Genomic DNA, 26680 nt, shown 5'->3' on the forward strand with positions numbered 1-26680 from the left:
GCGCAGACAATTTGTCTCATTGTACAGTGTATGATGCTGGCTGTGGAGCGATAGCGCGATTAATTGGTGTCACACCAGTCGTTTTATTTTGCACTAAAATTCAGGTAATCTTCTGTTTTTGTTTCTTTTTGGGCATTTTTTTTTGGAGAGAAACAGTAAAAGGAGGTTCCTTGTTTTCAAAGCAGGTAGAGTCGCTGTCAGGACGACTACTGTTTTGTTGATGTCATCCGCGGCGGAGCTGCAGCGACCTTCAATTCCTCAACAAGACTAGGATAAACAAAGAATCGCTTTGAGGTTTCAGTGTTTTCCCTTTTATTTTATTTTATTTTTATCGCCTTTCGCTCTGCCGCTTCCACCAGCTGGCGGGATGGGACTCCTGCTGCATGGTCTCCTGCTGTTCGCTGTCTGCGCTCTACCTGCCGGTGGAGTGGATTTCCAGCTTGGATCCAAAGCTGTCGGACAGTCGGTGTTCACGAGGCGCTCCGGCGAAGCGGAGAGAGCCGCGCGCGTCGTCAAGAGGTCTCTGCCGTCGTGGATGGCCGCATCACACAGCCACAGGATAAGGCGAAGGAGCGCCGAGCAGAGCGATACGTGCAAACAGCACCAAGGGTTTCAGAGCAAGTTAACAGACAACACCCACAGTGTAAGTTACCACCAGAGGTCCTGTTTCAAGTCGCAGTCCGACAATTACATTGCGCCTAGGGAGGGAGGATAGTGCGCAGGTGAATGGATCGGCCTAATCTCCTGTTCATGGTGGATAAAAGCTGCATTTTTTTATTTAATATTTAAATTCTCAGTTGCTATTTGGAGCAAATAACACGGGGTTAAGTCTTATGTCGGGCCGGGTCTAGGCATAAGCGAACTAAGCCGTTCTTTGGTGGCCTTCAAACCACCACAGCCAAGTAGGACAGGAATTGTTAAATTTTGATCAGAAGTTCATATTTGCTCATCAAGAATGGACTGTGCTTTGGTAATTGGATGTGCTCATCAAAAACCAATAATGTAAAACAAAAAAAAAAAACCTCCTTAAAGTACAGAAAATTCAAATTGAAACACGGCTTCAATATTTTTTTCTGTTGTACAATTTTTAAAATAATTTCAACATCGAAACACATCCAATATCTCTGGACAGCTGCAACCCACCTGTAGCATTGTGGAGGAGGGCGTGCGAGCAGCAGTTACACAAGAATGATTGACGGTGATAAAAACCAATCAGATTGTCTCTGATCTGTTGTTTTTGACTGGGAGTGTTGTATTTTTGCAAATGGCAGTAGGACCACTGGGACAAGCCAGAGGAGCTTGATGTTTGTTTTTTTAATTCCACATATTATATTTCTCATACTTTTCTGTCAGGACATAGTGACAGTTTTAACAAATATGTAGAAAATAAATTTTTAGACCATAGATGGACAAAAAAATAAATAAAAATACCAGGCACAATAAGCGACATCTAAATTTATGATGAGTTTAAATGGTGATATTTCATGTTTGGCCCAAGTGTCTAATTTCTTTGTGGGAGGTGATGGCATATACCTTGATATATATATATATATATATATATATATATATATATATATATATATATATTATATATATATATATATATATATATATATATATATATATATATATATATATATATATATATATATATATATAATTGGCCTGCTCAATTTACACTATATGCAATTTAAGTTGCCGTGTCCATTTTTGAAAAACCGAGTCATATTTTAACTATATTTATTTTTCATTAATGGTTTCTGATGAGAAATCAAAATACCAAAGCACGCATGAACAATAATTACATAGAAAATATTAATTATTTGATAGTTTACAAAAATCAAAATTCAATGCAACCAGTTTAATCATTTCTGCCACTTGTGTTTGACCTGGGGTTAACATGTACATAACATGTCAACATGTAATTGACAATTTCCTGTTTTTTAATTTTAACCAACCAATCAAACGCGACTTCCTCTTGAGCCTTCAACTCTAATCTCTATTGAAATGCTGTTAATTCTGACTGGCAATGGATTTAGGAAGTTGGATCCCTGTTTTGCCTAATGCCCCATTTAACTTTGGGCTGGCCCTGCTCGTATTAGTCAGAAGAGCCAATCAAACATATAATGCACTTTTTTCATGCTGAAATTTTCTGATCGTATGTCGAGAGGTTCTGGTTTATTGCATCTTTGCTGTTTTGTAACATTTGGCGCTGTGAATCTAGTTAAACAACAGTCAGAGCTTTTTATATATCCAAAAAGCTTGCACTTGAGTCTGTGCATACAACAATCATCCCCTTTTTTCTGCTGACCTGAAAGCCAAACTCCCTGAATGCTGACAGGAAATTTGAACCAGGGGAAATCTTAGTGACTGACGATGTGTTTGTTATTTTGTAATTAAAAGCTTTGCTTGTGTGGAAGCTGAAGCAGGAAGTCTTATTGGGCAACAGAGACAACATTGTTTTTTTTGTTGTTTTTTTTAGTTCAGAGAACCTAACCATGAAGACCAGCTTATAAAATATCTGCAAATCTAACAAGGACTAAATAAGAATCCTGTGCTGCTCATTTGCCTAGCCCGCTGGTGCCATGTGATCAACTTTGCATGGCGCCCTTTGTATACTTGGCCTCTGTAATCTCAGGTCGCAAGAGTTCCTCGAGGCTCAGCCTTCTCTTTCCACAGAGGTTACCATGCAGGTCCCACCGGCACCGGGCCTGCTTACAGCTTGAAGAGCTCAAAGCACAGTGTGGGATGAGTAATGAACCACTAATTGTTGTTTAAGACATTAATCTTGAAGAGGCACCAGGTCATCTTTGACAGGGAAGGCAAAAGCATAATCGGTAGTGATTTTTCTCTGTCTTTTGTAGACTTTATCATAGTTGTGTAAACGTAAACTGTCAGACAGGGGTGCCCAAACTTTTTGTAATGTGGGACAAAATTGTCAAGTCAGAGGTATTCCAGGGCCAAAAATATAATAAATTGCATTTTTTTTCTTCCGTGCTCCAAAACTATGAGCATGCAGTATTTTTATTAAACAGATAAATAAGATTTTCTGTAGCAAAGCGATGTGTAAGTCATTGGACATCCAAAACTTAAAAAGGATTTTGCACATGGAATAGAAATACTTTTATTTAGGGGCGACGTGGCACATAGGTTAGGGAGTTCGTCTTGCAATTGGCGGGTTGCCGGTTTGATCCCCCTCTCTGACTGTCTCTGTTGTTGTGTCCTTGGGCAAGACACTTCACCCGCATTGCCTGCTGGCGGTGGTCAGAGGGCCCGGTGGCGCCGGTGCATGGCAGCCTTGCCTCTGTCAGTCTGCCCCAGGGCAGCTGTAGCTACTAACATAGCTCACCACCGTCAGGGTGTGAATGTGTGAATGACTAAACTGTAGTGTGAAGCGCTTTGGAGGTCGTCAAGACTAGTTAAAGCGCTATACAAGTACAAGCCATTTTATTATTTATTGTCCTAAAATGGGGAAATTTGGGTGCAATTCATTTGCCGGTTAAAAAGTTAGTCCTCCAGTTTGTAAATTCTTTTGGGCTCGACTGAAAAAGAAAATTGCGTCCGTTCTCAGCAAAATGGACAGGCCTTCCTTTTAAAACGCTTGCTGTATTCAGCCATTTTTATTAGATGAATTAAAATCAAATTTTGGTGCACTGAAGTGTGCATTTGAGTAAAACGTCATCGGATAGATGTGGTCCCATTGGCCCTATGGAATTAAAGAGAATGTAAAAACTGTGGTTATTAAAAGACGAATGCTTTGTGCTGTACCAAACATTTTCAGTTGTAAGATTTTTACTGCCGTGTAGTCACTTTGCCACAAAGGGCCCCCTGGCCGCACTTTGGACACCCCTGCTGTATGAGATAAAAACTCCCAGCCCACCAAAAAAATAAACATTGTCTGAAAAATATTTTTACAAGCTGCGTTAAAAATAGTTACCAGTTTCAAAATATGCCTTGGCTATCAGTAGAAAGTTACTGTTTACCCTGTGCATAGCCGGCCAACTGGGTCAAACTCTATCACGCTTTCCTTCTCCCTAACAACAAAGAAAAATTAATCTGTTAGGAAATATCAGGTTTTGAAAAACATGGAGGGACGTGCTGTAGAAACCTTAGTTACCACCCATTACCTTTTTAAAGCAATGCTGTTCCAAAAGCTCTGGCTAGCAGCAAATATCAACATATTTGTGAAGCACATCGGCTGCCAGAACAGGCAGTTAATACCAGCCTGTTACACTTGTGCTAGTTGAGTGCAGCGCTTATGATTACATGCTATTTGTGCTAGTTTTATTGGGAGAAAACAGCTAAAACCTTAGCCTTAAGTTACCTTCTGCACAATAAGTACTTGAAAACCACTTCTGAAATCAGTGATTGATTAGTCTATATTTTTGCTTGAGTCTAATTATAAAAATCAAAATGACTTTAGGATTTAAGTAACATTGCTGGTACTTGGGCTGCGTTTCGTCATACTCTAAATGAATGTTGGTGTTAATTGTTTGCGAGGTAAATGAAAACACATTAACTGTGATTTAGTTGATGAGAGTTAAGCAGGAACAAGGGCTGGTGGCTTTGCTGCATTTCATGGCTATCAGCACAACATTTTATATACAAGTTGATCATCTGTGATTTTGGCATTGCTTTGAAAAGGATAAGGTAGCCTTTAGTGGTGCTCTGAAGAAATTGGTAGCATAGGCAAAGAAAAATGTGACATGGAGCTAATGACCTTCAAAAGGGGGAAAAAAACCCCATCTAAAAACAGTTACAGAGGGAAAAACAGAGAACTCTCCATCGGTATTGAAGTCAACAACTTTACTCAAAACCATTGAAATTTGCTAATTTAAATGCACATTGACTATTATACCAACATACTGCTAGCAAACAATACAGCCTAACTACAGTGTATTTCTTTACCTTTTGTACTGTTCATTTACTGCAGTAACATGTCTTCCAAAGGAAGTGTGTACTTTATTGTTGAAAGTTTTGTTGACATCCCAGTCATAAGGGTAAATAGATATTCACTCTGCAGCTATCAGTAAGTCTTATAAGTAAGGCCGCCATATTGGATTTTGATATGGGGCTGGTGAGAAACCACTCTGAAATCTGACTTCATAGAACCTGCTGTGTTAATTTTTGCAACTAGAACCTTAGAATGTAACATTTTAATTTTTACTAAAATCATGTAAAATCAATTCAGCCAATTGGGTCTGATTTCACTACTTTTAAGAAATGCCTCTGAATATGATGGTGTATGGAAACTATGGTATTTAATTGGAATTGTAGTATTTGTTTATTGTGGTATTCACTGTTTGTTCTCTTTCCCTCAGTTTACGTTCAATGATCTGAGTGGCTCTGTTTCGCTGGCCTGGGTCGGAGATGGCACAGGGGTGAGTGTTGTACACATCAAGACATGATTGAATATGGTTGTATCTTTTAGTGTGAGAAAATCTGCCTGCAAATATTTACCTTTATTTTTTTGTTACATCAATTTGTCTGGTACAATACTACTGCTAGATGATATTTGTCCCCATGTTTCCTAAAGCTGAACCTTTGTCCTTTGCAGGTCATCCTGGCTTTGACCACATTTCAGGTGCCTTTCTTCATGTTAAGAATAGGCCAGTCCAAACTCTACCGCAGGTAGGTCTCGTACGCTCACCTGATGGTAAACTGTCGTAGTGGGTGTCAGATTGCATCTCATTTTTGTTGCAACTTCTTCTCTGCCAGTGAGAACTACGGGAAGTCCTTTGAGGACGTGACCAGCTTAATCAACAACACTTTCATTTTGACAGAGTTTGGCATAGCAATCGGCCCTGAGAACTCGGGCAAAGTAAGCCTCGTCCTCTTCATTGTTAACTGAGTGGTTGTTTTTTATTTGTACAGACAGAACAACTGTAATGGGCTCTGAACAGCAATATTTGGACTCTGGCTTTTAGGTGATCCTGACAGCTGAGGTTTCTGGAAGGGATGGGTATCGGATTTTTGCCTCCAGTGACTTTGGGAAGACTTTCGTCCCCCTGGACTTGCCTTTCAATCCCCTGATGCAGATCTCATACAATCCTGAGAACTCTAATGTGCTGGCAGTCATCAGTAACAGGGTAAGAAGTCCATACAGCAGACTTTTATAGAAGGAAACCTGAGTGGGGTGGGCATTAATAATGCTAAAAGCCCAACTTGTTTATGTGACTATTAAACACTCGAATAAAAACAGGGCAGCGCATCTTGAAACTGTAGTCTGGATATGCTTTTTTTTCTTGTTGAATGATTTCAAAATACAATCTTTATATTGGAGCAATTATGATAAAATTGAAAGGGATGTTTTTAGTTCATCCGGAACAAAATCTTTATTAATCCTAAAGGGAAATGAAATGTTCTTGTAAAGATAACTGTCCAAATTTCTTCAAAGAGATGACAAATTGAGGTCAGGTTCTTATCAGATGACCAGCAAAGTTAGTTAGCTAGTTAGCTGTAACAGAGACGCTAATGGCTTGTTAAAAGCAAAAGTTTTATAGCAGTGCTAGCAAACAGTGTTTTAATGATTCCTGTTGTTTAATTCATTGGATTCTTTTACGATTTTTCTACTGAGTTGGACTTGGCTTTTCTTGAATATGTGTTTCAAATAGATTGTTCTTGCTAACAGACCAATGACCAACAAGACTTTTTAATCTCATGCTTCTGTTTAAAATCCGTCTAATACAGAACTGATGGTGGTTGAAAGGTTTACGAAATACCACTGGCATAAACTGCTGTGGACTGTTAGAAACTGAAGTTCTTTTAGGATCTTTAAAGAAATCTCCTTTGAAACTGTCCCTCGGCCATTAGCTTGACTCTCTGGTGATACCAGCTTTATGTTTCTCCAAACTTAATATCACAATAACATTTCAGGTTTTTCATATCTTAAAGTCTAGTAAAGTTTGATAAAAATGTTGTTTTCTAAATAAAAATAAGTTTAATGATTGTGGGACAAGAACCGACATTAAATGACCCAATTATTTTACAAGCCTTAAACACCGGTTTGTTTGCTTAGTGTTTATTTATTAACATGGCCCTGGAGTTTATGAGCTGTTCTATCTAGTTGTGTGTGAACCTTGTAAAAGGTTATTTTAACTTTGCATGAAATTTGGAGTTAATGTTTATTTCCATTTTCAGAATGAACTTTGGCTTTCTGAAGATTTTGGACGGAGCTGGAAGAAGATTCACAAAATGGTGTGCCTTTTTAAATGGTGAGAAACCCTTGATCCTGAATTTATTTAATATCCCCAATAGTTTTATGTGTGGAAACATTTATGGTCTGGGGTGCTTTTATTTCGTTCAGTATAGAAACACAGTTCCTACATACTCTGCTGTGGTTTCTGGTGGATAAAGGAAACATTTTCAAACCGTCAACTGCATGTGGTTAACGCGTGTTGAATGTGCTAAAGTTATTCTCACATGTTCATCTTTGCTTGTAGTGTGGGTGGCAAATAAGGATTTAAACAGTAAAGAGCAGAGACATTCAACTTTATTTTGAAATGAATGAATAATTTGCAGCCGTTGCCAAACTTGAAGTAAAACTGGATTGCTCTGCTGTCGCCAAGCACTTGTAGAGGCTGGTGTTGTTTTTAAACATATTTCCTGGTACTTATGACTTTGTAATCTGTGTCGCAGTTTAGTTTCACTTATAAGGCTTGGCTGCAAAGAGACACTTAATGTGGTTAAGGTAAATAGCTTTCAGAGGAGACTCTGTTTCTCTGAAGTGGAATCTTTTATTTTTTAACAGAAATCCCAAATCTTGAGCTGGCAGCATGAAAACACAGTGCCTTGCCAAAGTATTCATACCCCTGTATTTCCTTCAGAATTACATGTGAACAAAACTAAACTTAAAGCATACATGCTTCTCACTATCATTTACAAAACAATTCTAAAAAAGGTGGCATGTAAGTGTATCAAGCCCGCGTTTATTCTGACAGCCCTAAATCAAACCCAGTGCATCTAGTGGCCTTTATAAGTTATCTCCTTAATAAACAAGTCCTCATGAGTTTAATTAAATCTCATTATGAGTCCATCTGTTCTGTAAAGGCTTCAGAGGTTTGCTTTAGAACATTAGTGAACAAACTCTTTGACTCTGTGGTGGCATCAGCCATCTTCTATGGTGTGGTCTGTTGGAGCAGCAGCATATCTGTAGCTGAGAGGAAGCGTCTGGATAAACTCTTTAGGAGGGCCAGCTCTGTCTTGGGATTCCCCCTCCACCCAGTGCAGGTGGTGGAAGACTTGAGGAATATAAGAAAAATAAAATAATTGATGGACAATGTCTCTCGACCTCATGCATGGGGGCTGTTACAGAGCCAGAGAGGTCTTTCAGTGAAAGACTGCTGCATCCCAGATGCTCAAAGGCACGCTTCCACAGGTCCTTCGTCCCAGCTGCTGTTAGCCTTATTTTATTATTATTTTTGACAATTTACTGCCCATTTGTTGAAGTCTTGATTTTTTTTATATATTTTTTTATTTTATTTGTTTTATTTCCATAACCATCTGTGTGGTGCCCTCCATAAGTTTAACAAGTGTCTTGCATTGAATTTCAAATCAGTATTGCTTTTGGCTCAAAAGGTTTTGCGACATCAGCCAGAATAATTGACGTCAGTAGCTCTTCTGCTATGGGGTATGAAACCGGCTCCATCCCGTACACCTCTGTAGTAGCAATTACTTAAAACAGTCAAATACACTTGTGTGTAATCCTGACCAAAGATGACAGTGGCGCACCCCCCCCCCCCCCCATTTCAAACAGAGCGCAGAGAAAGTGCATGCATAGCCGAGCGTCTGCATCCTTGCCAGCTTTAGCTTTTTTTTTTTCTTCTAATCCTCTGGGGGGGGGGAGACCTCTGATTTCTCCTGGTCTCCCTCCTCAGATTGTCAGTCTGAATGCACTTCCTCAGAGGAGTTTCAACATGGAGCACGGCGGGAGGCTGTCATCCGGTGTTGATCAATTTAACTGCAATCAATTTAACTTTTTATCAAGTTCTTTTAATGTAGGCAACATCTTCGCTTTTACCTCTGATTTACATCTTTTAATAAACTCCTCTGTGATTTCTTTTTCACAGTTTCTTAGTTTTTTGTGTTTTTTTTGGGTTGCCACTTCATCATGTTGAAAAAACTGATCAGCTGACCCATTTTGATACACATTAACATTCATGAGGTGCTTTGCATTGACCATTTATGGTTGACTCTGGGCGTGTAGAGGGCTGAACATGAAGTTGAACTTGGTATGCAAACGTTTAGGTGCAGCTGTGATCTATAAAGAAAAATTGCGTGCTGGTGTGCATGTGCATGGTTTTATAAGTCTGAATTTTTTTGGCGTACTCCATTTTCTTTTTCTTGGTGTACGTTTTAGGATGGATTCCATGTAAAGTTGTATAAATGAGACCCCTGGAGTTTGAAAAATGAGCTTTGCGATCCTTCTATCAATTTTTCACGTTAGTGAATTTATTAGCTTAGTATTCAGTTAGTTTATTTAGCTTCTACTAGTGGCTCAGACCACACCCAGTCCTTGTTTCCTGGTCTGCCGGGCACTGCCTCCCGATGGCACACTTTTCACATATAAGGGTGGAGTAAGGCTATGAGTTAAACTTTCTGGTCATCATTCAAAATGCTATGTGGCAGAAAATGAACTGTGGTAATAATGTGAAAGCAAGCCAAGTTTATGTGTATATATAGCAAGTTTTCAGTAACAAGACATTTCAAAGTGCTGTGAAGACACCAACAACACTTGTAATACTGAGAAACTTTTTTGGCCAACTAGTTTTAGGATGTGGCCTTGAAGTTTCTCCCTAGGCATCTTTGAATGCAGGCAAAGTTTAAACATTTGGAGAGCAAACTACACATCCCTGTGGCGAAACATGGTGGGGGTTGAACCTCTAATCTTTCAGGGATGCATCATTTGATAACTTAGATCAATTGGAATATATTTTAGCTAGCTTTGCTAAATGGATTTTTAGATGATCCATTTAGCAAAGAAATATGGGCAGAAGATTCATTCTTTCGATGTACAAAGATGGAAGAGACCTACTTCAAAGGATTTTAAGCTGTAGTGTTAGGTCTGGTTGAATATTCTTTTTCTTTCATTAAAAAGAGTATTTTGTTGGGATTTTATGTGATAAACAACCAACACAATGCAATGCTGAGAGGTTTGATTGTAATGTGACAAAATGTGAAAGTGTTGTAAGCATTCAAACATGTAACATATAACGTAACTTCACTTGAAATAATCTTCAGATTTCGTCAGTCAAAATTTCTATCATAATTGTTAATACATCATTTATGACTTTCACCCTTAAGTCTTATTTAAAACAGCTGAGATTTAGGTTAATTAAGTTTTCTTGCTTCCTTTATCAACAAAATCCAACTTTCCCCACCCTGACGTTATTACTCACTAAAAATGTCAAATTGACATTGGCAGCAAAGCTGTCTGCAACTATTTTCCTGACATACCCCTGACCATCTCTCCCTTTGTCTCTGTCCATGCAGGGGAAGGAAAAATACCATCTTCTTTACAGCCAACCAAAATGGATCCTGCAGTAAGTGATTCCTGTGCAAACAAAATTGAAATTTGGACAATCTGGACTCTAACATTTTACTATTTGATTTAGTCTCTCTATATTGATATTTTTAAATGTTTTAAAGAACCGGGTTAATCAATCCAAAACCAACAACCAATAAGAAAACAATGACGTGATAAATTATTTCAAAATTTCATGTATGAGGCAAACCATTCCTTATAAGGACTTGGTCTCAAATGCTAAATGCACCTAACTGTTATACATTTGCACATTTTGATGTACATTTGCACATTTTGATGATGCTCTTTTGCTTATGACCTGCCTGTGTGATTTAGCTGATAGGGGAATGTTGGAGCTGAAGAGGACCACAGACTTGGGTAAAACCATCAAGGTCGTTGCCAGTAAGATCTTCTCTTTTGGCCTGGGAGGACGCTTCCTCTTTGCTTCAGTGATGACAGGAAAGGTCAGTCTTAAAGAGAATTTACTCAAGACTGTGAAGTAATAACTGAGGTAATACAATAATGTTGCACATGAGGAAGTAAAACACTTCTCACATGAACCCAAGATAGAATTTTTAAAATGTGGGATAAAAATACTACTTGTTTTCAGTATTTGATGTTTATCAGACATTTATCAGAACCACCCTAAATGGCACTTCTAAGGGGATATAATGTACACATCACCATAACCTCACAATAAGTTAAGTAACTCTGTTGCAAGCTTTAGCATACATGCCGATGTATCATGTTAGGCTGTTTAACAAGAATACTTGTATTGTTGCCACCTATGTTACATCCCTTGCTGGTTAGTTTATGCAAGAAATAAACCTAGTCCTCTTTCATTTCTTTGCAGAAATGGTGCTCAATATGGCTTTCTACACGTTTTATAAGAAATCTTTGTTGCCACATTAGAAAGAGCCGAGACGGGGAGGAGACATTTCATGTTCAGTGTTGTCATTTGGCACTTAGTAATCTAGCTGTTGGACGGTCATTGTGTCAACTCAACCAGAGTTTGAAAGGTTAAACTTTAGGTTTTGTTAGTGTATAGTTTAAAGAACTAAAGTTGATCTCCTGATGCTGTACTGTGGCTGTTAGTGATTATGTGGTTCTTTAGCCACAAAGGAGAGGTGTGACAAAAACAAATCACTCAGTAGACCTCTGAAAAATCTGCCCCCCTCACTTCTGTCATGATGGTTACTCCCCTGCTTGAACCTCTTTCACAAAACATTTCTGTCATAAATCTGCGATGACAAGCCGTCTCTAGGCTCCTTTTAAATCCCTGTATGAGTTTCCAGGTTGTTAGATGTCCAAGCTACTGCACTCAGACTTTTCTGTTGACTTCCTCATTCTCTCTGAACCAATTGCCATATAAAATTCCACTCTATTGACTCAAATTTGAGCTGGAGACATCAGTACCTTCCTCTTGGGTGGCCACTGTGTTATGTAAAATTTACTGAGCTGCTTTGTGGCCTTTTTTTTCCCTTTTTTTTGTTAAACATATTTTATCAACTTGAGTCCTGAAAATAAAAGTACCTACTCTAAACTGAATACAGCTGGTAAAGGGAAGTTTGAAAAACAATGATATAGGCCCTTTAAATGAGCTTCTTCATGGTTCCATTTCATTTGCTCTGGCTTGAAGGTCAACCTCGTCATTTCTGCTTCTCTGTCCGTCCAGGGCACTCTGAGGATGATCCACGTGTCCGTTGACCAGGGTGAGACCTGGAACATGGCCCAGCTGCCTCCTGTTGGTCACGAGCAGTTCTACTCCATCCTGGCGGCAAATGACGACATGGTCTTCATGCATGTTGATGAGCCTGGAGGTCAGAGCATGCATTATCTCAGATATTCACTCATCATATAACAAAACCATATTTGTATGCATCCGTAGTATTACCTGGTTTGCACATGCAAAGTTTGGCTTTTGGTACTGATGGTCCTGATTGATAGCATGTTAATATATAAGAAAAACAGATGCATGTTATAGATGTTTCTCCCCTTTTTTTGCAATGAAAACAACATAGGCACACTTGAAACAAAAAAACAACCCCCCCCCCCCCCCCCAAACCTATTACCATCCCCTCCCTCTCAGAATAAAGGACATCTTTATTGTTGCGAGTATACTGTAGTGTAGTAATAAATTAAAAGCAAGGTACCAAATAGCTATGGTGTGGTTAAGTTTACTCTTTGTTATTTTTAACACTTTTAGGACCTGAGAATCTTTGCTTTTAAATATTTGAATCTTTTTAATCCAATTTCTATAAAACACTGTATAGATGTCGTCCATATCTGTCTTTAGTGCCTACATACCTTTCAACGCACTATATGTAAAACGACCCTTTTTATATAGTCTTTTCTAGAATATTTTATCATATCCTGTGTGATCCTATTTACAGATACTGGTTTTGGTACTATTTATGCTTCGGATGATCGAGGAACAGTCTACTCCAAGTCACTGGAGCGACACCTGTATACAACCACCGGGGGCGACACTGACTTCACCAACGTCACTTCCCTTCGAGGAGTCTTCATTACCAGTATCTTGGCTGAAGGTAACTTGTGTGTTTTTTACACACAATGCCAAGCATACCCCACACATCTTTAACCTATTTGCATTTTTATCACAAAACTAAACTCATTCTGAGGATTTTTTTTTCCTGGGATTTTATGTAGCAGTGGAACACAGAGTAGTGCATAATTGTAAAGTGGAAGGAAATGTTTTTACTGATGAAAATCTGAGTGGCTTGCACTTGTTATCAGTGTTGCAGAATGACCATTCTCTGCAATCAGAGCTTCAAACCTTTTGGGGTTTGTCTCAGCCGCCTTTACAGATTTAGAACTTCAGAAACTCCCTCAATTGCAAAATAGCTCAAACTTATTCCTGTTGGATGTTTTCTTTTCTTTTAGGACTGTCTTATTTTTAGTCGCGTTGGACTAGCTTTCCTTTCTCTGCTAAAGAAAAATATCCCCTCAACATGATCTGGCCACCGTTATGATTTATGATGAAAATGTTGCATTCAGGGTGATATGCAGTTAGTTTTCTGCTACACGTTGCATTTTTCATCTAGACCAAGAAGTTACATTTTGGTCCCACCTGACCAGAGTTACCGTGAACTTCTTGACTGTTTTTCTATTGCTCTCCTTGTCAGGCCTGTTGGTTTACCTGGATGACCATATCTTGATAGATTTGCAGTTTAGCCATACTCTCTCCATTTCTCCTTGTTTGCTTTCAGATGACCGTTTGAACAGAGCTTTCTGATATATTTAAAGCCAAATGAAAATGTTTAAACCAATTCAATTATTTTAATATTTTTTTTATCTTTGGTATCTTTAATCTGTTTTTGAATGATATTTATTATTTTATTGTAAAGCACTTTGGTCGTCTGGTCAGCTATTATAAAGGGTTGTATAAATGAATGAATAAATAATGTCCTCTAACAAACCTCTTGGGTTTTCTCACAACAACTGGATTTGTATTGATTTTCAACTACACAGAGGGTGTTTTTCCCTAATTAGTTGAGTTCTGGGTGTAAATGGTTGAACTGGATTTTATTTAGGGTTGTCACAGTTATGGCGAATTAATATAAATACAGACAATGATTTTCAGGTTTTTATTTGTAAAAAGGATTTAAATTACTCTTTCCTCTTCAGCTATGTGCTACTTAGTATCGGTCCATCACATAAAATCCCACTAAGTTCTGTGAATATATGTCAGAAAATGTGAAAAGGTTTAAAGGGGTCTGGTCACATCCTATGACTATACAAATTTCTACACCAGTAGAGGCAATGAAGCCGAGTGAGTCAGGCCCTGGGCAGGATTCCTCGAACTTGGAGCCACTGTAGATCGGGTTGGTCTATGATGACCACGCTAAGCTGTCGCTTTACTGCAAGCCATGGAAGGATGGTCTGCTGACTCGTATACTACCTGCGTCTATTGTCACCATCTTGCTTTCTGATATTTCTGCAGTATTGCTGGCAGATGGCGCAACAATGTTTTTGTCTGCTGATCGTCCCTGGTGCAAATTTCTTTTCAAATTTAAAAAGGACTAAGTAAACACTATCAGGATGAACATTTGGCATATATTGTTTTATCTGAAGATGAAGATGTGGTTTTCTATAGTTTTTTTTTTTTTATGGTCATAGTGCGTGACTAGGCCCCTTTTTAAAGGATGTGAATACTTTAGCAAAACACTGTACCTGTCCTCTGATTCCCCTTAAAAGCACTCTCACACATATTGCTTCTCCATTACACACCCTTAGAAGTGTGTAAAGTAAATATTTAATTAGACATTCAGGGTTGGATGTGTTTGCCAGGCTGAAGCAGAAAATAAGACTCACCTTGTGCACTACATTGATCAGTCTTTTTAGGCGTTTCATTTATTGAATCAAGCTTATTATTTTTCCCAACATTGATCCTGGTTTGGCCCTCAGGTGCCTGTAAATGCTTTCTCCTTGTGTTTTTTTTTTTCCTTCCAGATAACTCTGTGCAGTCCGTGGTGTCCTTCGATCAGGGTGGAGAGTGGGTTCCCCTTCGGAAACCTGCCAACACCAAGTGTGATGCTACAGCCAAGGACCCAGACCAGGTATAATTAGACAAAGCATTGCTGTGTTTGTAGAAAAAAATAATTTTTCGGCACTTCTGTACATTAAGGTGTGATTCTGACTCTTGCAGCAACCACATGACTCTGTTTTTTTATATCTACAGTGCAGTCTCCACATCCATGCTGCTTACAGCATTGCCATGAAGCTAAACGTCCCCATGCTGCCTGTGACGGAGCCAAACGCTGTGGGTCTAATCTTAGCTCATGGTAATCATGTTGACATTACTGTACAGAAATGTTTGAAACAAACCTGTGCGATGTCTGAGCATTTTGACATATTTCCTCAGGCAGCGTCGGGGATGCCATCTCTGTGATGAAGTCGGACGTGTATGTGTCCGATGATGGGGGCTACACCTGGATAAAGGCTCTTGATGGGCCCCATCACTATGCTATCCTGGACTCAGGGGGGCTGCTGGTGGCTGTGGAGGACAATGGTGCACCCATCAACAAGATCAAGTGGGTTACATAGTTAAAAAAATTCCTTGGACGATGATTTGCTTTTGTAGCTTTTTGTGATGTAAAAATAAATTGAGTTAAATGAGATAAAATATTTGCTATTTCTCATCTAAATCAAGGAATCACTCTCTGCATGTTTTAAGCCATACCTGTACTAAACTCGCTTCTAAATATAGGTGTATATGACAGCAGAAAATAAAAAATGCAAAACATTTATGCAAGCGAGCTGCGTCCTGTACTTTGTTTATTCTGAATATTTTTGCACTCTTTAACCTTCCTGACAGATTTTCCACTGATGAAGGACAATGCTGGAGTGTTTACGTCTTCACCAATGAACCGATCTCGTTCACGGGGCTTGCGTCAGAGCCCGGAGCTCGCTCCATGAACGTCAGCATCTGGGGCTACAGAGAGTCCCTCATCGCCCAGTACTGGGTCTCATTCACCATCGACTTCAGGGAACTCCTCACCAGAGACTGCAAGTCATGCAATAAAAAAGATTGTTCTTATTTTATCTTTGCTTTTGGGGATTTTATCTAATTTTGTATTTTTTAACTTTACTGATGTTTCTAGGTGACAACAACGATTATGTGCAGTGGCTGGCCCACTCTGATGACCTCAGTGACCCGAACGATGGCTGCATGCTGGGTTACAAAGAGAAATTTCTGCGCCTCAGAAAAGACTCGGTTTGCTGGAATGGACGGGACTATATTGTGGACACACAGCCAACTCCATGTCCATGCACCTTGGATGACTTCTTATGGTAAGATGCAGAACAAATGCTTATTTTCTTATTCAAACCTAAATGTCCCTATTCAAGAGCCTCTGCTTATTCATTTATAAAATGGTCCTCTTGATGGTAGGATTAATGTTGCTGCTTAGAGTAGCTTGCAAAATATTCATGGTACTTAAACTTTCTCACAGTTTGTCACATTACAACCACAAACCTCAATGTATTTTGATTTTAAGCAGTAGACCAACACAAAATAGTTTACAACTGTAAGACAAAAATGCATGGTTTTAAAAATCATTTACAAATAAAAAGGGTCGCTCTGCATTTGTGTTCTGATTTCACTCTGATCCCTCGGAGTAAAATCCACTATAACCACCAGCCTTAAGAACTCAGCAGACTCCAGCTGTGACTAAATTAACCTCCGTATGAATCTAGCAGTTCGGAGAAGACCTCAGATGTTTGTTAGAGAACTTTAAAGAACAAGCAGCATCATGAAGATCAAGAAACACAGTAGACAGGTCGGGGGGAAGTTGAAGGCAGGGTTAAATAAGAAAACAGCATCCCAAGCTTTGAGCATCGCACAGAGCTATGTTCAGTCACCTAAAAATGGAAGAGGAGGGCACAACTTCAACATTTCCAAGACGGTGCCATCCACCTAACTGAAAGGCCAGGGAAGAACAGTCCTTACAACCCAGTGACTCACTTCTCAGGTGGGAGAATCTGTTGATAGGATAACTATTAATCATGCATTCTGACAATTTAAGGAGGAGTGACAGGAAAATGTTCTGAAATGGAGCAAAACGCTGTTAGCATTCGAAGCACCATGAATGTCATAAAACTAACACTGCATCAACCCTAAAATTGGGCTTGTCACCTACTATGACTTTCTCAATTTCTACTACTATGACTTCTACTCTGGTTGCATACAGAGTGAGCTACTGTTGTTAAATTATCAGGCTCTGTTGGCTCATAACATTTTAATTCTGTGTTTTATACTTTGTCTTACAAACAAATCTAGCAAAAACAAAGTGCTTTTGCATACATTTACCATAACAAGGCCACACAACTGGAAGTACAGTATTGCGCATACACGCACAGAGAGCCCACAGATTAATAATGATGTCATAACATTATAATGACTAAATACAATCATAAGGATATGTCTCACCTGTGAAAAGGTAATGCCAGTAGATTTGGTTTGTACTGGGAATTGGTTAGTACAAGTCCACGCCGCACATAAATGAGACATCATCTCCGAATCGCCTCACTATGCCACTTCCAATATGGCGTCGAGGTGCTATTCAGCGCTCAATTAGGTGTCTATGTATAAATGTCTGTGATGGTCCGAGGGAGTCAATCATGCTTAGCGGAGGAGCGAAAAGAAAGAGGTTAAGTAATCGACCACGCTCAACCATCACTTTACTGCGAAGCTGCAGGACGGTCTACTGGCTCAGACAGTAGCTGCATCAGTTGTCGCCCTCTTGCTTTCTGATAGCCTCGCGGTACGGCCAGCAGATGGCACAACGATGTTTATGTCTGCAGATCGCGCCCAGTGCAAAGTTCTTTTCAGGCTCAAAAAGGGACTAAGTACACACTATCAGAAGAAATATTTGACACATGTTGTTTTATTTGCAGATGATATGTTTGTGTGTGTTTTTTCTTTTGATGGTCAAAATATATGGGTAGGTCCCTTTTAACATCACCCCCACAGAGACACGTGATGATGGAAGCAGCGGGCGCTGGGGAAGCTCTTCTTAAGCAAAGGGGAGGTGAAGCTGGTTAAAGCTGAATATAAATGATCAAACATTTCAGATTTTTATGTTAAAAAAGAACAAAAACAAAACAAGGTGTCAGTTTCTTTCACTTAAAAGGTGGGAGTGTTGGCCTACTGCTTAGGCGAGCGCTTGCATCTTGGAGAAGCTCCGAAGGTCAGCAGTTCGAAACTCACTCTGGCTCCCGAAGTAGTAGTAGTAGTAGTAGTAGTAGTAGTAGTAGTATAGAAAAGGCCTAAAGGGTATGATTAAATCAACAAGAGTGTAATAACTCATCCTGGCATTGTGTGGCTCGTTGCAGTGACTTTGGATACTCGCGTAAAGAGAACAGCTCTGAGTGTGTGAAGCAGGCGGACCTGGAGGGCAAAGTGCTGGAGTTCTGCCTGCACGGCAAAGAGGAGCAACTGCAGACCAGTGGGTAAGGATTCAGATTCAGTCAAATCTGATTTCAATTATGGTTAAGTTCATCATTAAATTTCACTTACAAAAGCCGCAGCTCTGGCCCCAGATGTGTTAGCCCTCTCCTTGTGTATAACTAATACTCCAGGACTTGACTTAACTATTTTCTAAGTGACTCTCTTGTTGATTTCTGGACATTATGTTGACTAGAGTATTGCCAAAGGTTTAGGTGTTGCAGTGTTAATTTAGCTGAAATCGTTCTGGGTACAAGGAATACAGTTGTGTTTTGTGTCAGAGCATGAAGTGACGAATTTAGTCAGAATAAGGAAGTAATTGTCATGCAGAAAGAGGTGAGAGGAAGCTGATGGGGGGTGAAACATGTTGTAAGAGCGAATGTTGCTCAAAGCTAAACCTTTGGCTCGTTTTACTGACATGTTGGTATATTTCTACATGGTAAATAAGTTGACAATTATTACACATTTGGGAATATATATATATATATATATATATATATATATATATATATATATATATATAGGATATATTTTTTTTCTATAAACTTCAGTTTAGAAAATGCACCTATGAACTGCTTTATTTTGTTTTTGCAAGTAATCACAGACAATTAAAACCAGTGTATTAATGATGTAAAGTGTCAAAGCTGTGTTAACTTGCATTGTTTTTTGAAGTCAACTGGAGAATAAAAATTGTATCAATCAAAATCACACACAAATCTCTGAACAAAGTTAAGACACTTTCTGTTGGAGGATTATATAATCATCTGTTTTATGTCCATAGGTACAGGAAAATTCCTGGAGATAAATGTGTGGGCGGAGAGATGCCTGAGCGTAAAGAGATTGACCTCAGCAAGAAGTGTGTCAGTGATCTGGTTGCTCCAGAGTTTCAGGTTAGTGTCTCAGCAAAACAAAGATTTATCTGTGATCCGTTTCTGTGATCCGTTTCTGTGCTTGCATATCCCACCTTTATGCCCGTTTGTATTTTCTACAGACAGGCAGTCATTCCTCCAAGTCTGTGGCCATAGTGTTAGCAGTCGTCGTCGTCATGCTGCTGAGCGTCGCAGCAGGAGTGATCTTTGTCAGGAAATATGTCTGCGGCGGAAGGTCGGTGTATATCACCTGATTTAACCTATAAACCACAAGCCAGATAAAGCGTTCTCTGCTCTCTTTTTAAATCACAAGTCTAAACATTTTGAGGGGTTTTTGGTGCCCTGACAGTGTTTTGAATGTGTCCTTGCAGGTTTTTGGTGCACAGGTACTCTGTGTTGCAGCAACATGTTGAGGAAAATGCAGCAGATGGGATGGACGAACCGCTGGACACCTGCCACACTCCTAATGGCAAAATAGAGTTTCATGATGACTCTGATGAGGTAGGTTGGAAAAACAAGTTCTTGTGAACCTACACACACACACACACACACACACACACACACACACACACACACACACACTGTTGTTGGGTTTTCTATCAAAAACAATAAATGTAAGCAATGTTATCATGTTATTCCTTCTTCAAAATAATGGCCAAAGTTGTTTTGCTTGATTCATGGATATCTTGAGTAATCCTTGTCAATTCAGCTTTCGGAGCAGCAACCCCCCTCTGTCATGGAAGATTAATGGTTCATGACAGGTTTACGTAGAGTGTTGATTAACCCCTCCAGGCAGTACCTACCTTGACAGCGCTGCCGCTGCCCAGTCAACAACGCGCCCAGAGCGGTGATGTGAGGCAGAGCGCTATCATTCCTCCTCAAAGTTGAGACGAAGTGGCTGTTTTGGCTCCTAATCTGCACAGCGACAGCAGCTGCTCTTTTTAAATGACATGGTGCAGCGGCTCTAGTGCGACCCCACATGGGGAGTGGCTGCGTCGCAGTGAAGGCAAACGTCTTTCTTCCGGATTGGAAAAATGGCATCAGAAAATAACTAATATTTTATAATAAATTAAAGCACTGTCGTGCCAGAGGCAATATTTCATCCTATATATGCCTAGAGTTGATTTTGGAAGGCTTACAAAGCATGATATAGAACCTTTAAAGACTTTTAAAGGCAAGATATGGCAGAAAAATAAGTAAATTAAGGGTACATGACAGTTTTTATTACTAGACAGAGGAATGCAACCTTTTGTGTTGTAATGTCCTGACTAATATTCGATATACTGTGCCCCCCACATTTATTTGTGGCCATGACAGATCTATATAAAAAAAACTGAAATTAATTGTGGTAGCACAATTCCATACGGTGAAGAGAAAATAAAATTCCACATTTATTTCTTTAAACACATTTATTCAGTAAGAAGAAATTTCCATAGTAAAAAACATCAAGAACCCCCCCCCCCCCCCACCCCCACCCCCGAGACAACTATTAAGTTTCATATGTATCCAGGTTTTAATGCTTTTATTATTTGTATTTGTATGAAATTTTATATTAGTATTTCTCTTTTATAATATTTTTTTTATTGTGTGTACATTTAAGCCCAAAATTATTCAGGCCCCTGGTAGATTTAGGTTTAAAAAAAATTTTGTTTTATTCTGATGCTTCCTCTGACTGGCAATAAGTTTTTGAGCGGACGAACCAGAGTTCTGTCTTGAATTTGATAGAGAATTTTTGGACGGAGTTAAAGATTGGGGTGATCAGATTAAGGTGATCGCTAAGAGGCCTTCCAACCTCAAAAACTTGGAGCTCATCATCAAAAATAAATCACCATGGTACCAGTGGAGACACGCAAAAAAAAATGGTCAGTAATTACAAGAAGTGTTTAACTGCTGTAATGCCAATATAGATTGTCTAAACATTTTGTTTGAACTTGATAATCATTTTACAATATGTCATTATCTACCAGAAGGATAATTTGGACCTTGTAGATGTGTTTTTGTTAGTTTTATTAACTAATTGTATTGCAAGGAATGCACTTTTGCACTTTCAGCAATACCTTTAGTTATTGCTGGAAATTACATCGTGTTTATCTGTGCATCAAATGTGATTTACAAGTAAACTTGACATGACTTTTTTTCCCTTTTTTTTTTGCTTAAAGCTTTTATTGGCTTTATTTTTATTAAAACCTGGTGGCCTTTCTTAAAAATCTGAAAATCCATTGTCATGAACCAAAGCATCTGAGCAAATCACCACAGAAAATGACAAATGTAAAGTTTAGTTTCAGGCATAAACATGGAGGACAACAAATTTGCAACAGTTAACATTTAATGCTTTTTTTGCAACACATAACAGTGCAATAATACCTTTTAACAATTTAAAAGTAAATTTTTATAATAATAATAATAATAATAATAATAATAATAATAATAATAATAATAATAATAATAATAATAATAATAATAATAATAATAATAATTGTATATTTGTTCAAAAGCAGACCTTGTTTAGTTGATTTAGGTAAATTGATTATGAGTTTGTACAGTTCCCATGCCAATAATTGAACTTGCACTACTCTGACTTCGGTGCTCCAAGCAATGATCACTTAGTTGTAGTAGTTTGGACTTTAGCTGCACACACATTAGGATTTCTGACATAATCTCTCTTGATCACAACACATCGTGCAGAATGGAACATGTTTCTTTATTACTGAACAGACGTTGTTCCTGCTGCTGGACTTTTCGTTAGATTAACCTTTTATCATGATAGGATACAAACAATTCCATGCTTAAATGCTCCCAGTAGCGTCTCTGAAGCCGCTGATTATTCTGGCCAGGTGTCAGCTCTCTGGTTCGAGTTGAGGTAAGACTCGGCTCAGGTTAAATCATGAGTAAACACATAGTAACCCAAAACGACCATCGCCTCACCCAGATTCAACCTTGAAGCAATGCAATTTGACACCAGCCTGAAAAAGATGACACAGAAACTGACTGCCTTCACACCATAAAAGGGTTCTGGAGTTTAGTCACATGTAGGCTCACTTGAGTAACAGGGTTAGGTGTGTATGTGTAAACTGAGCCATATTGACTCACCTGTGTAGGTTCTGGCTTCAGTGGTGTGCTCTCCTTCTGTTTGTGCAGGATCTGCTTGAATAGCAGGCGCCACCTGTTAACCAAGCGAGCAGCCAGCCGCTGTTGCTGTCACTCTCCTCTCCAGTTACTTCTTCCTTTCACCCTGATGTTAACTTCAGCCTCGGTGACAGAGACTGCTGTCATCGGCGAAGTCAAATGAATGTACGGAGGCTTCTTGAGACTTGACGCCGCAGTCGAGGAGAACCATGAAGGAAGTCTTGTTGTGTTTTAAGGCATCTGTTCTGTTCAGTAAGTTTTAAGCATTGAGTTATTTATTTCACTGTATGAAGAAACAGCTGAACTGCTGACAGAGATTGACTAAAAACACGAGTTGTGTGAAGTCTCCTCCTCTGTTTTATGGGCCATGCCTCTTCCATCTCCTGGAAGTGCTCCTGGAAAAAGTTTTTTTTCTTTACTTCTTTCAAAGATTTGTGTTTGTTTTCTTCATGCACTTGTACATAAATACTTTTCCTTTAACAATTTTTAATCAGATATCAGTTTGGTGAGTGGAGAAAAGGTCACTTCTGGCCTCTGGTTACTATTAATTGTTATAGACTGAGTCTTAAAACTTTTTTTGTGGAAGTATTTATCCCAAATGTTTCCATGTTCCTAAGAGATAAAAATATTGCTTACTGGGTGAAATCTTCCACTTTTCTCTGTGTTGTTGGAGTACTCGTCTGCAGTTCTTTGCATTGTGGGGAAGTAATAAGAAGAGATGCACCGATCAGGCTTTTCTTAACCAATACCGACTTTCCAATTTCCTTTGAGTTCTGACCTTTGGATTTTGTCCGATCCCCATTTTGTCCCCCTCATATTAATGACTGCATTACATAAACATTAATAGATGCTCTGCAGCAAAGGTGGCAGTGTTGAATCCTACTGAATATAAAGAGATTATTCATATTAAATCATATTTCTTTCCTTTCTCTGATTCTTAATGAAATTGTAAAAAAATGCATCAAGGTACATATTGTTGACTGATGCATTCCTTGACTGTAAATGAAAAGGAAATATTTAGTTTTTTATTCATTTAAAGGGTAAAGAAAAGGAGCCAAACGTAAGAAAATTGGCCATGTTTTGATCTTTTGTTGATTGATTGGTGCATCTCTTGTAATAAGGCATCTCTATGAGGTTTGACAGCAATAACCTGTGAAGATTTTGTATATTTAAGATATTGTCCATGCATGACAATTATTCCATTTGGCACATCTCTTTAGAGTTGTTAGTCATCTTGTTTATCCAAACAAATGAAGAAACAGTGTCCAAGACATCTTGTGTTGAAATCTTTGACTACAGTTCTTCTAACTACTGAAAGCACAAAAAAACTTGTAAGTTCAGCATTTGTCAATTAATATTTTTCTTAAATAAGACCTATAATAACTGTAGTGATCACAGTAATCCTATATACTCCGTGTTTGTAATAATCTGAGCAGTTTTTATACTAAGAATTACAAAATATGTGACATATCTTTTGCAAAAACTAGAAAACCAAATGCATAAAAAATTGGTGATGGAAACTTAAGAGCAATGGAAAGAAAGTAAAAAATTAATGTTGTAAAGCCTAATTACTGCTGTAGCCTGTTAGGAGTTGGATAAGCTGCAATACAAATGTTAATGTTTCACTGGTTCTGTCTTTTACTCTAAACTTCTGTTTTCTTCTGTAACTGTGTTAACCATGTCTCAGAATTTTCTTAAACAACATTTTTTTGCACAGTCCTGTTTTAAATATTTTATAGGTTTTCATTATTTATGATGAGCTGGTGTAGAATGCAGTGAATTGGATGTGGTTAAACAAGTGCCTGGTGTGAGAATCTGACATGTGGTCGACGTCCGTCATTTTATCAGTTTTAAGTTACATCATTGACGACCGCAAGTTGCATGTATTCTCGTAAAAATGACTCCTGAAGCAGTAAGAGTATGTTTTCTAAGCTTGCGCAAAACCGCATGTACAATACATAAATCTGAATTTTTTTTTTTTTTTTTAAACCAAATATCTGCAAAAAAAATAAACGATTTGGGGGCTGGTACTAAAATGACTTCTGGATAAGATGGTGTGACAAGAAATTAGGGTGAAAATAAAAAAAAAAGTTACTATGTAGCTGCATTACACTGGAAGACAAAGTCTATAAAATGAAGATTTATTGCATTGTTAATAGTAACATGTTTTCCTCACATTTTCAAACTACTGTATTGATTTTAAGGAGTCATTGTGATTAATTGTGTAAATATTCAAGTTAAAAATTTTGAAACTACTGTTTCCCTTTTCTGTATATTGGAGGCTTTTTTTCTTTTGGGTTTGGCAATAAAGTTAATGCTCCTCTTTTTTGTGTTCACCTATTATTTCATATGAACACCAAATAAAAAAAAAAAATATTTAGTGTGCTTATAAACACATATTGAATTTAAATCTTGTTTCCGAGCTCTGAAATGTACTTTGTGGATCCAGTTCTTGAAAGTGCTCAAAAATGTGACTTATTGTGTTTTGTATCACTGTTAATTTTGTTTAGCATGGCACTATTGAAGTCAGCTATCTTTCAAGATGTTTTATATATGTTTTATACATTTGATTTAGGTTTTAAGAAGTTGCTTAGACTACATAATAAAAATTAAGACTTTTTTTTTTTTTTTTTTTTTTACATTTCTAGATCCAAATCGCTTGTATGTAGATAATGTAGGAACTCCTGATCAATAACTTAATGTTGGACCTGGTGTAATATATGCTCATCGGTATGGTAGGGGAAATAGAACTGATAGATGACTTTGATTTAATTTTTCTGATCTGCATCTTGTCTTGAGAAATTATCCATAGACGTTGATTTTCTCAATTTTACATTACAACCAGAACTTTTAGCACAATTTATTGGGAATGTATGTGATAAATTAAATTAGTTTCCTTTAAAACAGATGAAAAATTATGTGAACTAATACAATTTGAATTCTGAAGCAGAAATGCCTTTGCACTCCACACCCTTTATTGTGTTACCCCTATATAAACTCCCAACACTACAAATTGTCTTCAGACGTTTACCACAAGCCATTAAGAGGACACAGCAGAAGATTCTCAGGTGAGATAACACCACATTTGAACTTTTTGGTCAATATGTATACAATATATGTGGTGGAAATTTCACACTACAGAACCCTGAACACATAATTCTCACAATGAACTCTGGTAGTTGTGGCCATAGACATAATATAAGAGTAGACGCGTCATTGGGCGGGTTCTGCCTATGCTGCGATGCGTCAGAGCGTCCGCCATGTTAAATGTGGCAAATCTGCAGTTACTCAGTCACTTAAACAGTATCAGAGGGACTTTAATCTCTGAATATACTTTGTATTTGTAGTATTTTTTGTAATATTACAAGTTTATTTTCGCATCCCTTTAGCTTCATTCTCCTGAATTTATTCTCCTAAAGAATAAAAATATTTAAAATAATCTAACCTGGCCCTATTACTCTAAGAGTGAAATAATTCTGCAAACTGTGTTTATTCTGGAAATGTTCCCCCTTAATTCTCATAATATGACGTTTTTCTCATAACATTATCACTTTTGTGTTTGTTTGTTTATTTTTACTTTATTGACCTAGGACTTTTTTCTCTCATTTTATTAATTTTACCTTTTTAATACTCACCCAAAAGTCTGTTCCTAAAGGTTCACAAGTGACATGGTTTTATGAAATAATGAAGACAACAATGTTTAGATTTAACAAATCGATCCTTATATTCATAACACATACACACACAAATATATACATATATATATGCGTGTGTGTGTGTTTATTGCAGCACAGGAATGAGGCATCTTTTCTGATCCACATTCACAATAACAGAACTCAACTTTTTTCTGCCACATACAATATGCCGGTGACGTTGACGTGCGAACCTGCGCCCTATGACGCGTCTACGTATATATGTCTGTGGTTGTGGCGTCATGTTGTGGGAATGTCAACATGGACGGGGAAGCTGGACTGAGTTGATGGATGGTGCTAAATACAGAGGAATCCTGGAATGTGTCAGAGTTGGAAACAGTAGCAGAAGGTACAAAGGAATGGCTTAAATCGGCACATTCATATGAGAAATGCTCAAGCTCAGTTAAGAAACTAGAAAGATTTCAACATGTGAAGGTCATAATTTTCCAAATGATAGCAAGTTTTACAGCAAAACACCACCTGGTTTTACTGAATGAGGATA

The 26680-nt window shown here is 38.2% G+C and overlaps 1 protein-coding gene across 1 annotated transcript; it reads left to right on the top strand.

Moving 5' to 3' along the window:
• On the top strand, positions 1–24812 carry sort1b (sortilin 1b). Its single transcript, XM_012870603.3, has 20 exons — positions 1–643; positions 5322–5381; positions 5558–5631; positions 5719–5821; positions 5928–6089; positions 7141–7214; positions 10492–10541; positions 10859–10986; positions 12198–12342; positions 12916–13071; positions 14996–15102; positions 15225–15327; positions 15408–15576; positions 15861–16051; positions 16147–16336; positions 18380–18496; positions 19273–19381; positions 19483–19595; positions 19732–19861; positions 22499–24812. Exons 1-20 carry the CDS (start codon positions 368–370, stop codon positions 22511–22513), a joined length of 2472 nt encoding a protein of 823 aa, XP_012726057.3. The 5' UTR covers positions 1–367; the 3' UTR covers positions 22514–24812.
• Positions 24813–26680: the final 1868 nt, after the last annotated feature.

This window comes from Fundulus heteroclitus, chromosome 1, assembly GCF_011125445.2.
Source record: "Fundulus heteroclitus isolate FHET01 chromosome 1, MU-UCD_Fhet_4.1, whole genome shotgun sequence".
In the NCBI taxonomy this organism is placed as follows: Eukaryota; Metazoa; Chordata; class Actinopteri; order Cyprinodontiformes; family Fundulidae; genus Fundulus; species Fundulus heteroclitus.

Bases quoted from the DNA above. Each gene is read 5' to 3' on its own strand.
- sort1b (XM_012870603.3), top strand. From the start codon at position 368: ATGGGACTCCTGCTGCATGGTCTCCTGCTGTTCGCTGTCTGCGCTCTA. The intron at 15,577-15,860 runs GTGGGTTACATA...CCTTCCTGACAG, and splicing joins GCACCCATCAACAAGATCAA to ATTTTCCACTGATGAAGGAC. The intron at 16,052-16,146 runs GCAAGTCATGCA...TGATGTTTCTAG, and splicing joins GGAACTCCTCACCAGAGACT to GTGACAACAACGATTATGTG.